General features: G+C 36.7%; 1 protein-coding gene across 3 annotated transcripts in view; it reads right to left on the bottom strand.

Annotated features, from left to right (window-relative positions):
• The window catches only part of GBE1 (1,4-alpha-glucan branching enzyme 1), a 137,192-nt gene that overhangs the window by 51,436 nt on the left and 64,197 nt on the right, over window positions 1–21,559 (bottom strand). For all 3 annotated transcript variants that reach the window (XR_004417028.1, XM_033051807.1, XM_033051809.2), the window contains exon 8: window positions 220–335. Coding sequence is in view for 2 of the 3 variants with exons in the window: in XM_033051807.1 (XP_032907698.1) it covers window positions 220–335 (116 nt within the window). In the remaining variant the exon portion in view is untranslated. The remainder of the gene's footprint in view (window positions 1–219; window positions 336–21,559) is intronic.

The following is a 21,559-nucleotide window of genomic DNA, read 5'->3' as shown; positions in this document are numbered from 1 at the left end:
TCTGTCCTCAGGTTTTGGATGTGCCACCCCATTGCTCATCACTAGCAAGCCTGGTTGTGTCCCTTTCCCCTTCCCATTTGGTTTCAAGCTCTACCAATAAGCCCCTCTAGCTCCTGTGCTAAACCCCTTTCCCCCTGAGAAATTTAACTTTACAGCCCTATTTCCACAGCAGCAGAGCTGCACCAGGAGTGCTGAGATCAGAGCTGACAAATCTCTCACCAATGCCGTGGTGGTGGTACAACATGGACGTAACGCCGTCGAACCGGAATCCGTCAAAGCGATAGTCTTCAATCCACATCCTCAAATTAGACAGAAGGAATCTCAGGACTTCCCAGCTGAAATAGCATGAGCATAGTTTATTAACCTTTAAAAACCAACTAGAGTTCCTTATACCGTGTTCTTGCATATGTGGTACTTGTACTGTACATTTTACTATTTTAATAACTTCTTCCCTGCTTTTCATTAACCTTTCCCTAAAAAAATTGTCTTTAAGTTTTTACCTTTTTACTGCACAAAATCTTAAGACTGCAGATAGGAGGTTAGTAAAAACTGTCACCTATCTGCATAGACATCTAACAGGGTAGTGTCCGAACACATATACTATATTTTACTACCCATACTTGCTGGTGTAATTCTCCTTTCCCTCTCTAAAGATGGTTACACTCTGTGGGAAAAGATGTTATAGAAAAGGAAATAAAATTTTAATAGGCAAGATCTTCTCCCCAGGATTTTATGGGTTTATAGCAAATTTTAGGCATAATTGCTGTTGAAAAGCTGCCTTTCCCAATTAATGACAAATCACATGTCACCAGTAGAATACCAAATCACCTACTATGTTGCAATTTTACACATTTGAATAGTAAACCACGGGGAAGTTGAGGGGGTATATTTTGAAATTCAGAACAACAGTAATGGGGTATAACACACACATACACAAAGCATGAAGATGAAATTAAAATATAAAAGAGGTTCCAAAATGAACAAGCATGTGGAAACATTCATGAATAGAATATGATAGCAAGGAATAAAATAGTTTCAGGAACAGTTTTCCTACTATTCATCACCTCCTCTCCCTGGCATTGGTTTCTGTAGCTTCAAAAGACATCCACATCTTGTTTCTACTGTTCACCCCCATGGCACAGCCCTCTCTGACAGCCTCACCTGCATCTCCTGCAAGCCACAGCCCTAAAGAGCTCACCCATCTCAATCAGCCAACACATGATACAGTGGAACTGCTTTTGCCCACATCTTCAACACTTGCCAATGTTACAATTTCTCTCTAACCAATTTCCCAAGACAACATAGCTACAGCCCCTCTTCCTATCAAGTTTCTGTTCAGAGAAGAGCCCAGGAGCAGGTAGGGTCTCTCCTGCCACCCTCTGCTGGGTGAGACAGAAGGAATAACATCACACAAACCACACCACAATTTACCTATGCACATGATAGGCATAGGGGAGTGAATGGGACCCTTCCTACATTTCATTTACCAGACATCAGAAACAGTAAATTCAGGAAGAAATTATGACACAAGGAATAAACTCCATTTTGACAAAACAAATGTCACCACCACTTTCCTTCCTCCAAAATCTTCTTCATATCAAGGATGCTTTAAGTCTGGAGTAAGTGGTATTACAAAAAAATATGGGAGGCTATGGACACACTATGAAGTCAAATCCTGATCTCATTAAACAGCCAATTCTTATTAACATCCATAGAATTGTAATATTTCTCCTTTTTGTATGCAGTGCACAGAGATACACACTTGTGCATATAAAGACAGAAACATTACCAAATCAAAACCTCCAAATTTAGGAAATGTGAACCAGCTCACTGAATTCCCTCAGTCCAACACCTTTCCTAGGCATGCATTGCATCACAAGATTTTCTTTTTTTTTTTTTTTTTTTTTGTTCCATTGCTACACTCCTCTGCTTCAAATCACAAGTTAACATGACACTAGGAAGATCTCAGGGGTTTGTCTGAAGAACCTTTCATATATTTATTATTTCTCAGGTAAGATGGTTTGCAGTGAATGAACAAGATTGAGACTGCTCTGATATTGAAAGAGATAGAAAAGCAACAAAAGTCCAATAAACTGGTAAACTGGTCACAAAAAAGCAATTTTGTCCAAACATCTGCTGGATCTTTTTCTGACTCAGCAGGAAATTCACAGAAAGCTATTTCCTGCAAACGAAATACTGTGAGAAAAGAGCACAGTATTTTAGCAAATAAAAATAGTATCTCACACAGAATTAAGATAATGCATGCACAAAAAGGACATTAATTACTACAAGCACCATCCAGACTTAAAAGTTATTTCTTCTCATTACAAACTGCTTGACTTTATAACCTTAAAATCCTTAAGATGGTGAAGAGGACTTGCACATTTGTAAAACACACACAGAAGTCTCAAAATGGATAACAAATGTAATTTTTTCCACCATTGTTGGCACTGAAGATTGATCTTTGGGAAAAGATGGAGAACCAGTATAAACATAAATTGTAATGACTTTTAGATGAAAAAGCAAAAACAATAAGAACAACAAGATGGATTTGTTGCACCAAAGTATTAGGTAGAAAATTGATGAGATCAAAAACCTGAGTAGGTGTAGCAGATGTTTTCCAAGCATCTGATTGCACATGGGAGAGAAGATCATAAATAAATAAATAAATAATATTATCTCTGATTTTAGTCTTAACTTGGAAAAAATCAGCTTTAGGATATTTTTAAAGAAGTATATCAAGTATACTAGCAACCATATTGACTTTTAGAGAGATAACCACACAGCTCCAAAACATGAGCCGAAATAACAGGTTTTTTGAGACATGTAAATCACTCAAACCATACAGAGATTAATTTTTTCATCCAAGTCAATTTGTTCATGGGAGCAGTAATATTAGACATAGAAGTTGACAGAACAAATAACTTTGCAGAAAGCCAGCAGAGGCTAAAATTGAAGAGGCATAACTGAGATACATCCAGCAAAGAAGCAATAATTCAGGAGCATTTCTAAAACACTACATTCTTATATTTTACAGACAGATATAGAAACAGGATAGCATTTATTAGGAATCTAATTTCTTCTGGAAAAAAGCCATATCTTAAGTTATATCCTAAAAATCCCACATTTTTGCATATTACACAATTGCAAAAGTTCTTCCATTGCATGCATCATTAAAGACAGGAATGTTATGCTGGTTCATCATTAAGGAACAGAATGATTTACAGTGTAAGAAATCTACGTAATTCAGAATTCACTCGGTCATGCAAAACAAAGAAGATCTTTGCAGAGAAGTATTGCTGGATTTTTTTCCCCTCACCCTTGGAGCCCATAGCTCATATATTAAAAACAGAATTCTTGTTTAAAAAAGTAAAGTGAGCACATCTACCTATATGACCTGGTTTCATGAGGTGATGAGAAATTTAACAATTTTCCTATACTAGCTCAGCAGAAAACCTGTGAAATTGCTTACAAGACACACTTGTTATTTGCTTTTTTCCTCTATACTAATAAAAAAAGCAAAATAATGATTCACACCATAAGCATTTTAAATTCCAGTCCATTATGAACATAAAATATTTAGATGAAAGCAATGCATTTAAACCAGTTAATTTTGTCACTATGTAGAAAAAATAGTATTGGTTGTGTCTAATACAGTTTGAAGATGTAATTCTTGAGTCATATTAATGTTGACCTTCAGGAATTGCATTTATTACTATGTTTTGGAGAACTGCTGACCTTATTAGAATCTAGACTTTTGTGATGATATACCTGTTTCAGTTCTTAGTGCTTAATTAACTTAAGTCATAGCAGCACTGAATTGCTAAATTATTATTTCTCAAACTAACCCCAAACATTCCAACAGCTGACTGGCTTAAATTCAATCAAAAGATTGCTAAACAAAGAAATTGGCATTCAATCTAATGATGAATACATTGCTAACTGTAATGCCAACTTTCAGTGAATCCAGTACAAGTCATTTTATGGCATAAACATCTAGATCTAATACAGAGATATTTGTTTTTTTCACCATTGCTTATGAGCATAGAGAAGTTTCCCTGTTACTTAGATGTACTTTGTTTGATTAAAGTTATACAAAGGGGTAATACAACAACAGCAACAATACAGCAACAATAAACCCCTCTGTATTTCAACATCCCTAATTTATCACAACTAATTCCCCTCTGTCATCTGCATAAAATCGTTGCCAGGACCCCAAGTCCCCTTTAGCCATAAGGGGTTGAGAAGCCAAAGCAGTGTGGCAGTGCCTGTTTAAATCAAGGGTCAATCCTGACTCACAGCATTCCAATTGCTCTGGACAGCATTCCACATGATAAAGTCTTCAACAGACCCAGAGAACTTTTGTTTGGCAATCCAAACTGCACTATGTCTCCAAAATGGACTGTGCAGACAACAAAGAGATATCCTCTTGGGGCATGTGATAACCTGGGAGCAGAAGGGGTCATGCCATTTCCCCTACATCAGTCCTTATCAGAGACAGAATCAGTGAATTAACTTCTAAATCCAGGAAGACGGTTTTATTCTTAGCCACAGAAATTGAGGATTTATTGATGTCAGCATAATTACAAAGCCAATAATATTATATAATTACAGACTATATCAAATAAGTTACTGAAAGATTTAAAAATTCTCTAACAGTTAAAAATAATGGATACTTTTATCAATAATTATGGCAGAAGACATCTTTGCATAAGCCTTACCATTCCATTTCTTGCATTAAAATGAAAAAGTTCAAAAGTATTTAAGAATTTCAAGGCCAGTCTACAGAAAAAAAAGTCCTTAATTATTTAAGTAGTACTATGAAAATGTCATGAGAAATCAAAGTGAAAGGACTATTTTCAAATTTTGAAGCATTTGCTCAGTAAAGATCTGGAGTTCTTTCACAAACTAAATCATAATGGTTTCATTTAGGCAAAAGTTAATAGTAATAAATTAATTGGATGCAGGGTTGCACAACTACATCTGTGTCTTTTTGTGAGAAAAACTCCAATTGTCTATAAACCACAGACAAATATACATCCTGTATGTATGATATGTATAGATCATAGAATGGTTTAGGTTGAACAAGACCTCCTGAGGTCATTGAGCACAACTATTAACAGCACGGTGTTCACTACTAAACCATGTCCCTGTGTGTGCCACACCCACACGTTTTTAAAGCGGCCACACATGCTCACCATTCCAATGAAGACATTTTTCCTGAAAAATAACCTATACCTCCCCTGGTGTAACCTGAGGCTATGTCCTCTTGTCCTGCCACTTGCTACCTGGGAGAAGAGACCCACCCTACACCCTCCTGGCAGAAAGTTGTAGAGACCAATAAGGTCTCCCCTGAACCTTCTTTTCTCCAAACTAAATAGTCTGAGTTCCTTCAGCTATTTCTCACAGGAGAAGCAGTTTGACTTTATGTGTGTGTGTAGATATACATACATATAAAAATAACAATACTAATATATATGATAGATGATCCACATTATGTTTTATATATTTACACTTTCTATTTAAAATTTCTAGTAAGTGGAACACTAGTTATTATGTAGTTTTTTTGGTTTGGTCTGCTTTGAGAGCAAACAAGAACAGCAGCTTTGAAGATGCAGAGGGTTTTCCATTTTAGCTAAAATTGTAATTCTAGAGTGCCACACCAGACAACAGCCCTTCTGGAACCATTAATCCTGATCCCATGCTGTAAACAATGTAATAGCACAATGCATTTATTTGACTTATAGACTCATGCTCAGTAATTACTTTGGGAAAATGATTTCTTAGAAATAGGCACATTGTTTATTCACATAGAATCAGTAGTTCTGAAATGTTCTTGAAAGTATTTTAACTTTTCCCCCCTCAAAATTCTGCTTCCTCTGTTGGTACAAAGCAGTGCCATACAGCAAGGGGAAACAAGAATTTCCCAATTTTCGATTACTTAGACATTTGACCAATGGTTTGAAAAGACACCTCATTCATTTTAATTGTGCTGGTTAATTCTGCACCAGCTCTCTCTCATATTTTGCCAATGAATTAAAGATGTTTATGAATATATTCACACAATTTTCCTGAAATGCCATTTGCACAAAAAGAAATTTTCTCCTCAAATGAACTATGGACTATATAAGGGTTTAAAACAACCTGCAAGTAAGCAACAGTGTCTTAGGCTTACATTTTTCTGGTTGGTCCTACCCACATTTGGGAAGAGTAAACTAATATCAAATAAAGCATTCAGTTATTTGTCCTATAAAATGGAAACAATTCAAATACTACTCAGAAAAGGTTATGTCCTGAAAAAATATGAATATAAGAACAGCCTTGGAGGCAAAGCAGGTAGGTACTCATTGTAATGAAATTTCATATTCTTGATGCTTTTTCTCAGTGGGCTTCCTGAGGTAAATAGAAAAAAAAAAAAAAAAAAAAAAAACCAGAAAAAAAAAGAAAAAGAAAGAAAAAAGTAAGTACTGCAGACAATTACCTGCAGTTTTAACAGAGCCTGCAGGGCATACACATTTGAAAATCGAGAAAGTATCAAAAATAATATTACAAAACTCTTTTAAGTGCTGATAAAGCCTACATGGATTTCAGCTCTGATTTGGATAAATTAGCATTTGTCTCATTTATATTCTACCCAAGTAAATTACGCACTAATAAAATAAAATAAAAAATCTTTGAGATTATTTAAAATTCTGTTTTCCCAAAAATAAACTTCTTAGACAATATTAAATTTGTTTGGTCATATAATCAACTCTGCAAATTAACAAACAAAATTTGCTGTTCCACAAGATACAACTAAATCACAGCTTTAAAGATGTACTGTCAGAATTTGCATACAATTTAATGCAATTCACAATTTCCATAATTAAACAGTAGTTTACTGTTCAACACTGAGTTTGCTTTCAAAATAAGTCTAAATGTAGTGCACAAATAGCTACAAACTATTACAAAATTATAAAAAAAAATTATACAAAACAAAATTATACTCAAAATCAATTCATTCCATTAGCAGTGACAAAAATATTAACTACCTGGCCAATTGTTAACATTTTTAAGCTCTACTTTCTCAAAACCATCTTATTAAAAGCCTGAAATAGTGCTTTCTATAAACTTAATTTCTTTTTTTTTTCTTTATTTTAAAATACTGGTTCCCTAAGTTATGCTCACACAAGAGACCTTAAAGAGATGCTGAGAAAATGTCTGGTTCACACACAAAAACATTTAAAGCATTCATACGATGCCTGGACTCCAAATTCAAAACGCAAATACAAATTAGTTCAAGTTGAAGTCAGGTGCATTTTTTTCCCTAATGCTAATGAATAACAGGTATTTAAGCAGCCAAGAAGCAGAATTCTTTACAAAAGAATTCTCACATTTTGAAAAATCCCAAATAAAAGCACTAGAGAAGTGAAGCAAGACAAGACCTCTGCCACTGAGAAAATTCAAGCATTAGTACAGCCATCAAATACCTGTTTTTTCTAAAAGTTAGAGAGCACTGATGATTAAAAATGGTTTTTTGGGTGTACAGATGATGGCAAATCATACTTGCTACAGTGGTGTGAGGCTCAAGTTCATTTATACCATGATACCATGTACAATACCTTATCAATCTACCATTCAGTATCCACATGCTACTACAAATTATTCTTTGTAATTACCTTGAAGTTGCCAAATCAAAACTTTAATCCTCAAGCAACAAAGCACATCAACTGCTTTTTATTTTAACATGGCAAAATCAACCTCATAAGTTACAGTTATTATAACATAGAGAAGACTGAAAAAGGGGCAAACTTTTGCACTTTACCAACCTAGGACATCACCTTAGAAGATATTATCTGAATATCCTTTTATTTCAGATCCTCAAAGACCAGAACACTGAATCCCTGAAGACTTAGTGCCTGTCTCTATTTTATTGACCAAAAGTCTTTCCTCCCCTTCATCCCAACTAGTCAGATGGTAGCAATGCCAAATCTACAGAAGGATAAGAAAATTTTAAGATGAGTGAAAGTGCTCAGTATCAGTCATCATCCAGTACAGACAACACAGGAAGTTCTGAGACACTGACTCCACGTTCTGCATGGTAATCTACTGATTTCTAACCCTGGGGAAGCAGGGGCTAAAGGAAGTTCACTCTTTATGCTAATATTAGCTAATACAAGGCTTAGATTACTTCCTCTCATGCTTCCAGATTTTATCCTCGCATCAGCAATTGTTCTGGATACAGTCCAAAATGTTCCTTTCAGCATTGTAGGATGAGACTGCTCAGTTACATGACAGACTTTGTCAAGGAGGGCAGAAAAGTTTGTACAATGAATTATTATCTTCACAGAAAATATATTTTCAGTGGAAAGCTCAAAGAGCCTGAAGACTGTTTTAGATCATGCCCAGCACAAGATTCAAGGAATCTGCAAGGGGAAGCAGCCACCTAGCAAAGCTGACCCAGGCATGCAGCAGTCCCCATTCTCTTTGAGTAAGCACAGAATATAAAGCTGTTGCATTTGCACAAACCAACACAGCAGATCTGAAGTACAGGATTCATATTAAATAGGAATCCATCCTTAAGCACAGCACGGTATTACTCTCTTTCTTGCACTTTTTGAAGTTACATTCTTCAGGAATGTAATTACAGAAAGCGATTTGCTCGGATTGGATTGTGCCAATACAGTTGCAAACTTGCAAATACACTTTCTATATATTTCATATTTTTTCATCTAAGAGACCCGAAAAGCAGGTTTGTATTCAAAGACGTCTAGTTTTGAATCACAATTTCTTTCTGGATACATAATTTGTACTTCATGAAAATAAATATGAGAACAATAAACACATTTATGTTAGATTGTTACAGTAGCTTTGCTTAGTAAAATACATAGTAAAATTTGAATGGACTCTGGAATAAATACCTACAATGTAATTCTTGTATTGATTCACAGCTATACTTTTTATCCATTATTCTTTTTTTCAAGCATTATGCACTTATTTTAAAACCTCTTGTGACCTGGATGTGTTTTAACATACCCACTATCTTTTTGTAACCACCAAATCTGCAGGTTTCCACAAAAGACAGGTGGGAAAGACACTGAGCCAAAATGCATTCAGTTGTATTCTCACTAATCCACTGCAATTAAATTGTGACAATGGAAACCTCAGATAGTATCTTGAAAATATTGATAATAATTAGCATCCTCAGATAGATATTACAAAAAAAAAACATATTTGACTGCCTACAGCTTACTTAGAAAGTGGTTTAAAAACAATACATTCCTCCACATTTGAAAAAGCTTTGTGTACTTCATTTACATTTTAAGTCAACTGATGCCTAGGAGAGGCTCCCTGTAATAAAGGCTGGACAGAGTTAAAGGAATAAAGGAGGTATTTATTAAAAGGCCTTTGAAGGACACACCTTGGGTAGTTCAAGAGCCTGGCTGTGGCTCCACCCAAGATGGACTCCAAGTCAAGAGTTTTCACACTTTTATAAGTTTTGGTCCATTTACATGTGGTGGTTGATTGTCCAATTACAGCCTCAGGTTATGAAGTCCCATCCTCCCAAACTGCTCTCCTCAATTCACTGTTGTTTGCACTTTTTGGGCCTGAATATGCCACAAAATCCTTGGTTCTCAGGCTGGAAAAGGATTGTTTTATCAAACTAAACTGTGAAGAGAAGTTGCTAACAATTTATATGAAGTTCAGACTTATATACTAATGCAGTACAGAATCTGGAAAATATGAAAGCTGAAACTCAAGGTATCACAGCAATGGAATGGTAACTCACACTACATGGCAAAAGAGACCTTTGATAGTTTTAGACCAACTTCTCTTCTTCTAAGGTAACTGGTTAGTGCACAAGAACTCGTATAAAATCACAGAATATAGAATGAAGGGACCTTAGGGATTATCTAGCCACAATCTCCCTGCCACAGGCAGAGACATCCTCAGCTTGGAGTCCTGTGCAACCTGAACTTAAACATTGCTAGGGATGGGTATGCACAGCCTCTCTGGACAACTTCTTTGGGGTGTCACCAGTCTCACTATGAAAAGTTTTGTTCTTACATCTCCTTCCTTGTGATCTAAACCCACCCTTCCAGTTTAAAACCACTGCCCCATGTCCTGGCACCTGTGTCCTGTCCCACATCCCTCCCCTCAAGCCAATTAACAGCACCACACAGCTTGGTGCCATCCACAAAGTTCAATTCCAATAAGTTCCTTAGGGACACCACTTGTTACTGTTAATTGGAAATATTAATTTCATGCATTGGAAATATGTGTTTATTTTTGACAGTAAGGTCTTTACTGAAATGCCATGATTTTTAACTGCAATGAAATCAATGATTCCTACCACAGATATCTTCTATTTCAGATCATGTTTCAGTGCAACTATTACTGATCCTGGCTTATGTGGTAGCAGAATTATACCAACTTTTAATTAAGACACATCTGAAGTGGAAACTTCATAATATTATAGGAAACAAGTTTCATTCTCTAGACCAGGACAGAATACAAAGAAAACTAAAGCTAATATTCTCTGAAATAGTTTAAAACAAGTTTGCCCTTGCATATATTGACAGTCTAGCATTATTGGCAAATTAGTTGCTCAAGCCTCAGACTCTAATTAAATGTTTCTGGTTTTCCAAGTTTGGGTGAGGATGGTTCTATGATAAGAGTAAGTGTTGATGAAACCTAGAAAACATTTCCTCTTTCCAGTAGACAATTAATGAGTTTATAAGAATGCTATTTTGCACTACTTTCTGTAAGTCACTGCTTTTTTTTTTTTTAGCCAATTTGTTAGCTGGATCAGGATTAGAAAGAACTTCCATTGCTTCCCATTTCCTGACAGACTTTCAGTTTCCTCCCCAATTAACCAATGACAAAATAATTAGATTTTCATCTTTTCCAATGCCCTTATTCAAGAAGGTGGTGGCAAAGGAAGACTGAAAACATTGATAATGTAAATTTTAGTGTTTTGTAGTTGACTTTTTTCCTCTCCAAAAAGGTTCTCTTTGTGAATCACCTATGGGGCTTAAGCATCCACCCTAGAATGGTTATAAGCCTCTAACTAATTTGTAGGAAGAAAAATACAGAATTTTAGATTTCAGGGTAGTGAATAATGTAAAAATCCAAGGTAATAAACAATTAACACTCAAATCAGAAAAAGGGGAGAAATTACAGTGGAAATATTTTTGGATATGCTTTTTTAGTGTTTGGCTGACTAATTACTCCAATTTACTGATTCTTTGAACGTAGAAAATATCTGAAATCTTAAAGGCAAGAGTTAAATTTCAACAAGAAAAAGCGAATTTCACCAAGTCATTATCCCTAAAACCAACTGTATATAGAGCATTTTGAAAGTTTATGTTACTTGGTTCCTTAAACACCAATTTTTGGAACTTGTTTATGAATGTCCAAGCTTAGTCCATTTAAAACTACAGTAATTTCACGAATACAAGCCGCACCAATTTGACTAAGATTTTGCTCCTAAACCGGAAATGCGGCTAATAATCAGGAGCGGCTAATACAACCTCAGAAGTGCCTGCCAGAGTGCTGAGCCGAGCAGCTGCAAAGTCGGCATTTTGCGATTGTTACAAATCGCTACTCTGTTGCACCGCGGGTGGAGCCTGGCTCCCTGTAGGCAGCACGGGGGGCGGGGAGAGAGGCGGGAGAGCTCTCTTTCCTCCTCTGCCACAGCCCAGGGGAGAGACGGGGGGGGCCCGGCGCCGCCATTGCTGCGGCCCGGGGAGTGGGGGGGAAGCGCGCGCCGCCATTGCTGCGGCCCAGGGAGGGGGGGGGAAGCGTGCGCCGCCATTGCTGCGGCTCGAGGAGGGGGGGGAAGCGCGCGCCGCCATTGCTGCGGCCCGGGGAGCCGACGGGGTGCTTTGTCCCCGCCCGCCGCCGCCGCGGCAGGAGCGGGGAAACTCCGTCCCTGCCCGCCACCGGCGCCACGGGCGCGGGAAAGCTCCGTCCCCGCCCGCCGCCGCTGCCGTAGGAGCAGGGGAAGCTCCGTCCCTGCCTGCCACCGCGGGGCAGCGCCGACCCGGGGTGACCGAGCCCAGTGGCAGCGGCGGCCGGCCCCGAGCTGCAGCACCGTGCTGGGCCACCTGGCCCCGTCAGCGGCCCCTAGCGGGCCGAGCCTGCACAGCCTTAGCTCAGCCAGTAAACCCCGCCCTCCCGCGGTTCTGTTACTAATTGCACGCGGGTCCTCGCTGCGAACGACAAAGCGGCTTATATTCGGGTGCGGCTTATCTATGGACAAAAACCAAAATGTTTGCCAACACCCTGTGATGCGGCTTATATTCAGTGCGGCTTGTATTCGTGAATTTACTGTAAATAAATCAAAATAAATCTGTTATATTTAAATGAGATAATTTAGAATAAGAAATGTTTTTGACTCATAGCTGTGGCTATATTTACAGTCATAAAATGTCATTCAGAGAAATCTGACACTTGAAGCCAGTGAAGTATATATGTATTTCATTGTGTGAAAAATTATATTAATTATTATTAATTATTTGCCAGCTTAACTTGGTGTCATAATAAGTGCAACAATAACTCAAATGGTTTTTTCCACTTTTTTTTTGTTCTTTGTTTTTTGGGTTTTTTTTCCTTTTGGAGAGAAGGGAAGGGAGGGAAGACAAGGGGGAATTCATACTGCCTCCACCTGCTTGCAAAAGGTCAGAGTATGAAAGCATAACACTGTACTCATAGTACTCACAGGGATGATTTCACTTCCCATTGTGGTTTAATAACAAATGGATTCTTTCTCAAAAGACACCAATTTCTCTATTACTTTACTGGAGAATTGTATTAGAAAATTTAGACTGCTAATAATAAGCCTGAGTTGAAATGTGTTCTGAAATATCATGCCCTAATCAAAGGTGTGCTACACTGCAATCAAAATGTTACTAAATAAAAACAGCAAGAGGGAAAAAAGTTGATCAATGAAGAAAAAAATTAAAGAACAGCACTGGTTTCGTTGAAGCTTTGTGGGTTAAAAGCACAGGCTGTAGAGTCTCTAACTCTTTTCTTTTTGACAGGGAGAAAGGAAAATGGCTTCGCTCCCCATCATGAAATGACAAATTCTATGGTGTTTACATAAATCCCTGCAGCCAAGAAGAGGCAATCTTATGTGTTTATTTAATCAGGAAAGTGACAACAGTCATTACTTTACTTTCTACACATATCTTAAAGGAATAAAGAATAAAAATTAAGACTGCAAAGAGTATTCTTCTCTTCATTGCGAAACCTTTTGATGAATATACTCTGTTAAACACTCTTTGTGCTGTGACTAAATATATTATAGATACCAAAAAATCCATACTTTTACTTAACAATTCTTCAGAGAACTTCATACTCAGTTCTTTGTTTGAACAAATTAAGTCGTCTCCTACAGAAAAAATTACCAGAGCACATGGTAGTGACTATGGATGTGCTTTTTCATTCTTGTTTATTTGTTCACATGTATCTATCCTTAAAACTACACTTGACAGGACTTAATTATTGTGCAATAAATCAAGGGGTAAGGCCTACAAAGTATTACTTGTACACTTGCTTTCCTCTGCCAGAAATAAACTCATTAATTGTAGTAGAATAACTTAGAAAAACTTATGTCAACCATCTAAACCATTAATTAATAACTAGGGCAATTAATTTCTTTTTTTTTTCCAAATAACTTTATAGTAATTTTCAAGAGCTGGCAAGGAATTGTAATACAGATTCATACAAATATTGGGTAAAGAGTTTATGAAAGAGGAGAGAGAGGGATGAAAAAGGACAAAGAGATGTTTGATTGCAGTTCTCATGGCAAAATAGAAAGAATTCTATAAAGTTACCTTTCTTTATGAGAAACTGCCTATAGCAAATCCATGGGGAAAATAGCCAAGGAAATATAGCATGCTTCCAAAAAACAAAAAAAACCCACAAACCACTCTTTTTCCTAACCAGGCATAGCACAATTTGCTTTGTTCCCAGGGTAAAACTATTAATAATTTATAAAAATGTAATGAATATTAATAAATTAATGATTATCAATACAGTATCTTCCTTATCCATAAAGACACTTTTGACATGATACCCTATTTCAGTTCTTCTGACTTGTCCTGTGACTACATCAGCCAGAACAGAGCCAAAAGCTGCTCCCTGTCCATCCATTGCCATTATAATGGGAACAGTAGAACTATTTTTAAAAAAATGTTCTTTACGCTTTCATCAATAATTTCTTAAATATCAACTTAAAAATCAACAAAATTTCTTTCCATAACATCAGTTCCAAAGTCATTCTGGCATTTAAATAACCCCTACAGAAAACATTTATACACAGCTGAGTGTGTCCTTACAAATATTCCCTAAATTTTAGCATGCTATCACCAGTACAGTCCCATCCCAAGCTGAATCTCAGTCAGTGGCTATAGGTGGGAAGGAATTTTTTTGGACAGAGACAGGTACTCCCTGAAGCAGCAGGCTGCCCAGCTCGGTTGTATGCATTGCTCTCTATCTCCACTTTTACTCACCTTCTAGAGACAAGAACATATGCCAGTCTCAAAAAAACATGGTATCCCTTTCAAGACTGTAAGTAATATATCAGATCAACATAATTATTTGTAGATTATTTCTGATTTGTTTGTCATACATATACTACTAACTTTTGGAAATGCAACACATTTTAATTGTTTTCTACTTTGTAGACATAGTTGTTAATTAATTTGTTCCCTTTTATTTATTTTATGCATTCTCCAATAAGCTTTCAAAAAATGGATTTAAAGTGGATCTGTGCATTATACAACATGTACATAATAGAATCAAAAAATCCCCAAAAATTGTCTTAATGTTTCCATTTTCTTTCCCTGCTATCAGTTGTACCATTTTTGCCTAATCTTCCTCCAACCTTGAATTTATTTGGATAAAACCCTATTAGAAGAAAGTCAACATCTCTCATTTCATTTGTGGATCCTTCTCAAACTTATACAACTACTAGCCTTCTCTCCAGTACAATCTTCTATTCACAGCAGATGCTGTTCATGTAAACTGCTGCAGCAATCACTCAAGAACACTGTGAAAGTTGTCAATTCAAATGTGGATTACTGAATGCAAGATTATTATTGCATTTAGACTGATGCAAAATGATTCTCTGCAATGTGTTGAATCTTAGCTAATTTTAGATATCTATTGAAATACCACAATCAGCTTCAGGCAAGTGTGACTGCATTTATTTAAGATATGGTTGGATTTAATTGGCTACAAGTGGTCACCACTATATTTCAAAATGTGCTACCTGACAATATTTAGAATGATTGACTGCAACTTTTCAGTGTGCCTTTCTTCAAATCTCAATGTCTTGCTTTATCTCTGTATCACTTTCTGTGAGGCTACATTTTAGAAACTTCACACAAAGCTGTGAACGCTGTGTTGGAGGTTAATTTGGGAAACTGGACACTTCAAAGAAAGCTACACGGATTCTTATGTGAAGCTCTGAATTTTAGAGCACCTATGGATTTAAAGCTTCAAGTCTGTTATACCAAAGTACAACAATTTACAAAAAACCAAAATACAGTAAAACAATTAAGCTTGTTTAATTAGAAACTTTTCAAATTAAAATATAAAGCAATTATACAGCAGCTCTTGACTGCATATACTACAAATCATATGATCAAGGGTGGAACTTTTCTTCTGCACCATTATTTCGATTTTTCTGATTACATTGCAGTAAGTTCCTATGTATATCATCCCTGCTGTCAGTGATTTCAGTAATCATTCCCTTCAAAAATGGCAATTTATGAACTGCAGTGTCCCCATACTTGAAAGTGTTTGCTTACTAGCATTTACAATGATAACTACAACAAAGAGAAAACAAAAAGAAACAAATATTTTTAAGCATGGAAGACCATAAAGTTTAAGATTTAAATTTTATAAAGTATTTTTATACTGTCACAGTCACCATCAAAATCCAGTCTATTAGAAGCTGAGTGCTAAGGAACATAGGCAGACAGTGTTTTTAAAGACAATCTTTAATAAAAATGATTACATTTAAGAGGGGTGGGGTGAAGAATAAAAAAAACTCACTATTATGCTGCAAGCATTGCTTCCTTAAAATAGCCATTAAGAAATAATCTTTGCCAGCCAAAAGAAATTCCAACGCATATTATGCAGATCTTTTAAGTACAGAGCTTTCCTAAACTAATTTGGTAGAGGAAGACTGGCAGGAAATGAATCAAAATCGGCACAGCTTTATGTTTTACATAATGAAACACAACTTACATCCCTGTTCTATTGTAATTACTCTAGAATCAACAATATACCAAAAAGACCTCACATGACTGAGAATATCTCTCATTGTCAGCTCTCACTGCATTACCTTTAGTCTAGATGCAATTATGGCCAAAGATTCTCCCCAGTGAAAGCATATTTGTGGCAACCATGGCATGGCATTGGATGCCCTTACTACTGCCAAAATGGGAGAATGCCACCTGCACCTTGCTAAATCCTCAGAAGCTGCAGAAGGAAACACTTCAGTTCTTACACTGTGGGAAGTAACTGGATGTGATGAACTAATTATGTGCAAACTACCCCTGCTTACTTTTCCCTCTCCTCTTCCTGTGTCCCAAAACCTTAAGCTCCCAAAAGCTTAAGCTTCTAAGAAAATTCCTTAGCTGAGAGAAAAACTTAAAAGTCTTTAGATTAGAACTAGACAAGATAAGAAAGGCAAAGTTACAAACAGACAGGTTTGTTAGGAGCAGTAGGATTCAAAAGGAAGAACATGGCAAAAAGAAGGCAAAAGGAAGAAACAGTGAAGAGGACAACCCACTCCCACCAAAGGTCTGTGACAAGTAGTGGCAGTCCCCTTTTTCCCATCTGACTAACACCTGCCTGGCCAGCAGTCTATTCAGGTGTCATCTTGGAAGTAATGAGTGTCCCAGCAGCCTGTAAATCCTACTTTGTGTACATGAAGTTTGCAGTCAAATCTGTGTACTCTAAAATGTGTGTCACTAAAGGGCCCCTGAGGTGGATTGGCAAGAACACACGACGTGTTACCTGCAGTCTGCATCTCATGCTCATGTGCAATTTTCCTTAAGAGCACGAGGCCAGGAACCAGAATCTTTAATATCATGGTACTCCACAGAGCATCAACTTAAATCTATTTAAAATGTTAATGGTGGAAGGAATAAAGAATAGCAGTGAATCCATTTCATCCTGAAAACTGTTGCAAACCATAGGGATGCTCCCAAAGAAGGCAAGGAGTCTTTACCACCGCTGATACCTAGAATTTATCACTGAATTTAAGGAAAACAAAACAAAAACTATTCTGAACAGTTATGTTTAGATAATTATGAGCTAAACAGGTACCCCTACTAACCGAACAATAAACTATGAAAGATTTATGTTCCAATTCATTCCACCTACTATCATCACCTCAGTTGGCAGGTAAAGACTGGCAAAGCAGGCAATCAGCAGAAAAGCAATTTGGGTGAAGAACAGCTGTTTAAAGAAGTTTAAACACGGAGCTTAACAGAGGCTGCTGAAGCCATTAGAAGAAAAACATGTCTTTAAAGAGCCAGATCCTAAAGGCAAGCAAAATTAGTGGACCCCTTCTCCCCAGAAAATACAGCCTAAGTTTTATGCAGGATTTAAACACTGGGTGGCAGAAAAGGCCACTGTCTCAGCATCCAAACATGTGGATGTTTTAGATGCAAGAGAGCACCCGAGATACCTGCCTGAGGCTGGACCACAGGACAAGGGAAAAAAAGCTTCAGGTGACCCACCCGACTCTGGAGGGGCAAGCTGGGGAAAAGGCCACCTACACCAGAACAAACACACAAGCTTCAACACCTGACAGCTGCCCTGTTTCTGCAGCACTGACAGCAAGGTTAACAGCAGTTTCTGAGCTATGACAGTTTATAACACACTTTAAGAAAAAAATTAATTAAAAAAATTTAAAAAAAGTTCTGAGCTATAATCAGCTGTTCCACCAGCAGTTCAGAAGACTGAGCTGGAGAGAACATCTGGAGTGGCAGCAGGGGACTAGCAAGTCATCTGTTGTCCTGATGTAAAAACTGTGGCTCATGGGACAAAGTGTTTACACACACTAAACCCTACCTGTAGCATTTCAAAGTGCATTTGGCATGGATAGCACTTGAAACTTCATAAAACTGATGAAGAAAAAACTTAGTAAGAGACTTCTCTCATTACATGGCTTATGATTTTTAACCCCAGAAACATGGACACAACATCCAGTCTTAAAAAAAGCCCCAAAGGAGATGCTGGGACACTTGCTGAACCCAAACCCTTGTAACCAATATCATCTCTTACTGATCATACCGCTGCATTCAAGGAAGCTGGACTAATCAAAATTAAAACTGCATTGTAAATCAATCTTTGACTTCTGTACCAAATTAATCTCCTAGACTGTGAAATAACTAAAAATTTTGCCTAATTACTCAGGTGAAAAGAGTCATTTGGTTAAAAAAACAAATACACTCTAACCCCTTCCCAAAGTAAACCTTCTCCAAAAAATCCCAAACAAACAAAAAAAAACCAAAAGAAAACCCTGAAGGCATCACATGATTTCTGACTTTTAATTCTACCATTATTCCTAATGCTCACAGAAATGTATCAGTATACCTATTGACATTCAGAATTGGATTAAAACAGAATAGAATCCAACAAAGTCTAATTAAAAAAAAACAGGTAAAGCCTTGAAAGCCAAAACAATACTCTCAGACCTCAACAAGTCACATTCTGTTTATGTAATGCTGTGGGAAAAAATCTTTACTAGGTAATAGCTTGTTCTCAATTATTTTTAAATTGTTTTGCCTGATTATATTTTAGATACATTTGCTATTTGGAAAAATGAATTTAAATTAAAAACACAATCAACCACTCTAGTTGTGATCTCACCTGGTCTCCACGGTCTACAACATCACATCTAATGAACCAGGCACCCGAATAACTTTGGAATATTTTTTAGGAGGAAAAAAAAAATCTATACTTTCCTTGTGCAATTACAAGTAGAATCCTTACTTAAGATAGAAGGGTATTTACATGTATTTCAAGAGAGCTACCTTTAACAGGAATACAACAGAGGTCATTAATTTCTTCCAAAATTAACTGTACAGTGCCAACTACAGTACCAGTACAGAGCTTCTGGCATCCCTTTTAGAGTAAAGCATTTCCCTGTCATGAATTCAGGGCTAGAAAAGTCACAATATTAAAGCAAATTATAGAAGTTTGTTTTTCAACGAAAATATTAAAATCAATTGCAATTCTCACAGAAGCTTTGTGATTCTGGTTTTTGGGTTGGTTGCTGAGGAAGCATGATGGACACAGATATAGTCAGACAGGATGGAGATGACAGAGAGGAAGAGCCACCAAATTTTCATATTTGAGGAAAAAAAGTCCAGGATCTAGATTTTAGAAAAACTCACAAGGATGTACAAAAGTTATTAAAATAAAATTTTATTTTCAGATGATTTTTAAAACACAATTCATATGTTTTATTTTAAAAAGTTAAGCAAAAGTATTCTATTGGTCAGTCACCTTACCTGCAAGTTCTCATTTCAATGAAATTGAGGGTTTTTTTCCCCTCCTGTGACAACACCACGAACAGTCTAATTTTAAAATTCTGTTCACAAATTACAGAACAGCTCTGTCTTCATACAACACTTGTACAAATATGGATTAAAAAAATTAAAAATTAAAAACTAAAAATTTGCCTTTATCTTTTTAAGTCGCACTATGATGCAAAAATGCAATATCGAGGCTGCCCATTAAACAGGTTTACTATTGCTCTTCTTGGAGACATTCTCTACCCATTTGAATTTTATTAGAAAATAGTATTTAAGCACACAAGAGAAATAATCTTTTTTTTTTTTTTTTCTAGCATGGATATAGATCTTTTGCCACATTCTGTTGCAGTAAGTATTCACAGTCCCCTTCACAGACAACTGAATTATCTTGCAAATGCTGTGAGATAAACTTACTTACATTTTGGTTTTCAAAGAAAATGTAGACAGACTAAACTGATAATGCAACTGTTCCTTAATCTCTTTCACAGTACAGAATTAGTTTCTCTCAATTCCAAAGTGAATTGAGCATTCTTTGCATTTGATGTTTAAGTACCTGTAAATTTAACAGTTCTTCCCACTACAGAAGGAAAGGGATTTAGTACAAGCTCTGTACAGGACAGAAGGCTGTGCTAGCTGAAGAAATTTCACTCAGCAAGCAATCTTTTCTGTAGACCATTCAACAGACTGTGTTTGCTGTCATTTATTTTGAGCAAACTTTTAACATCTGCCAGCAACTTGAGTCTCTCTCATAGATTTTTATACTCGCCTCATCCAGACTAGAGTTGCTCATCCACTGGTATGGAAGTTAGTAGAATGCCAATACAGACTAAATGGGGGAAAAAAAACCCAAACCAAATATTTTCAATGAAATGTTAGTTTGATTATTTCACAATTTTGCTTGGAACCTGCACACACAAAGAATAGGGGAAAAAAATGAAAGCTATTTTTTAATCTTACAATGACTATGAGGGTTATATGTTTTCAGCCTTAAAAATTGACTATAAACACAGAGGATATTTACTGTCTAATGTATTATAATGAAAGAATCCCTTAAGGACTAGAAAAAGTTCACAGCTTCATATGTTTGAAGGGGAAGAAGGGGAAGACACAACTGTTTGAAAAGAGAGCTCCAGATTTGTTATTGCATATCATGAAAGAGGAGGGGATAGGAAATGGCCTTCAAGAGACCCACAGCTGTCCAATGCAGAGCTTCAGGTTCTCTGATCTTTGCTATTCTCTAATCTCATCTCTCCCCCTCACAGCTCTTTCCACTTCCCCCTTCCAGCATTCAGCCTGGCACCTACTCCAGTGCCATAGCATGAAAAGAAATTCCACAGTACAGGTACATGTCACTGACCCAACCAAGCCATGGAGGCAATTCTTCAGTTCTGAAGAAATATTTAACGTTTTCAAGTGCATCCTACAAAGCAGCTATTTGTTTCTCTTATTCATAAATACCCCCAAACACTCAATACCAGCATCACTTTCCAGCAGGAAGAACCTGTGTCTGCTTGGAATAGAGGAAGGTCCCTAACTACATTCTATATCTCACTAGAGACTTTGCACTCACACACTTGTTGGTTACTCATAAGTATTAAATGAAATAAAATGTGTAATACTGTAATATTGATACTAAAGCTTTAAGATTATTTAAAATGCAATTTATTTGAGTATGAATTTAAAGCTTAGTAGGAAGGACTAAAATGCATTTCTTATAGCAATTAAATCACAATGCAAAAACTCCCCTGAAATAACCTGTTAAATTGTGCCAAATAACAAGTAAATAAAGAAAGAACAGCTCATCCTGCTAAGTATTGAAGTGCACAAGTCAGTTTTCACATTGGTCACTTGGTTTGACACTGTGAAAACCATTAAACAATTGGCCTATGCTATGTTATATGACTTTTGTAATAGTGCAACATAATCAGATCCATCCAGTCCATGGCAATTCAATGCAAGTAAGGAAGAAAAACGAGAAAAACAGGAAGTTGAACCTGCAGCACAAAAAACCT

This window comes from Catharus ustulatus, chromosome 2 (assembly GCF_009819885.2).
Source record: "Catharus ustulatus isolate bCatUst1 chromosome 2, bCatUst1.pri.v2, whole genome shotgun sequence".
NCBI lineage: Eukaryota > Metazoa > Chordata > Aves > Passeriformes > Turdidae > Catharus > Catharus ustulatus.
This window is presented reverse-complemented; position numbering and strand designations above follow the sequence as displayed.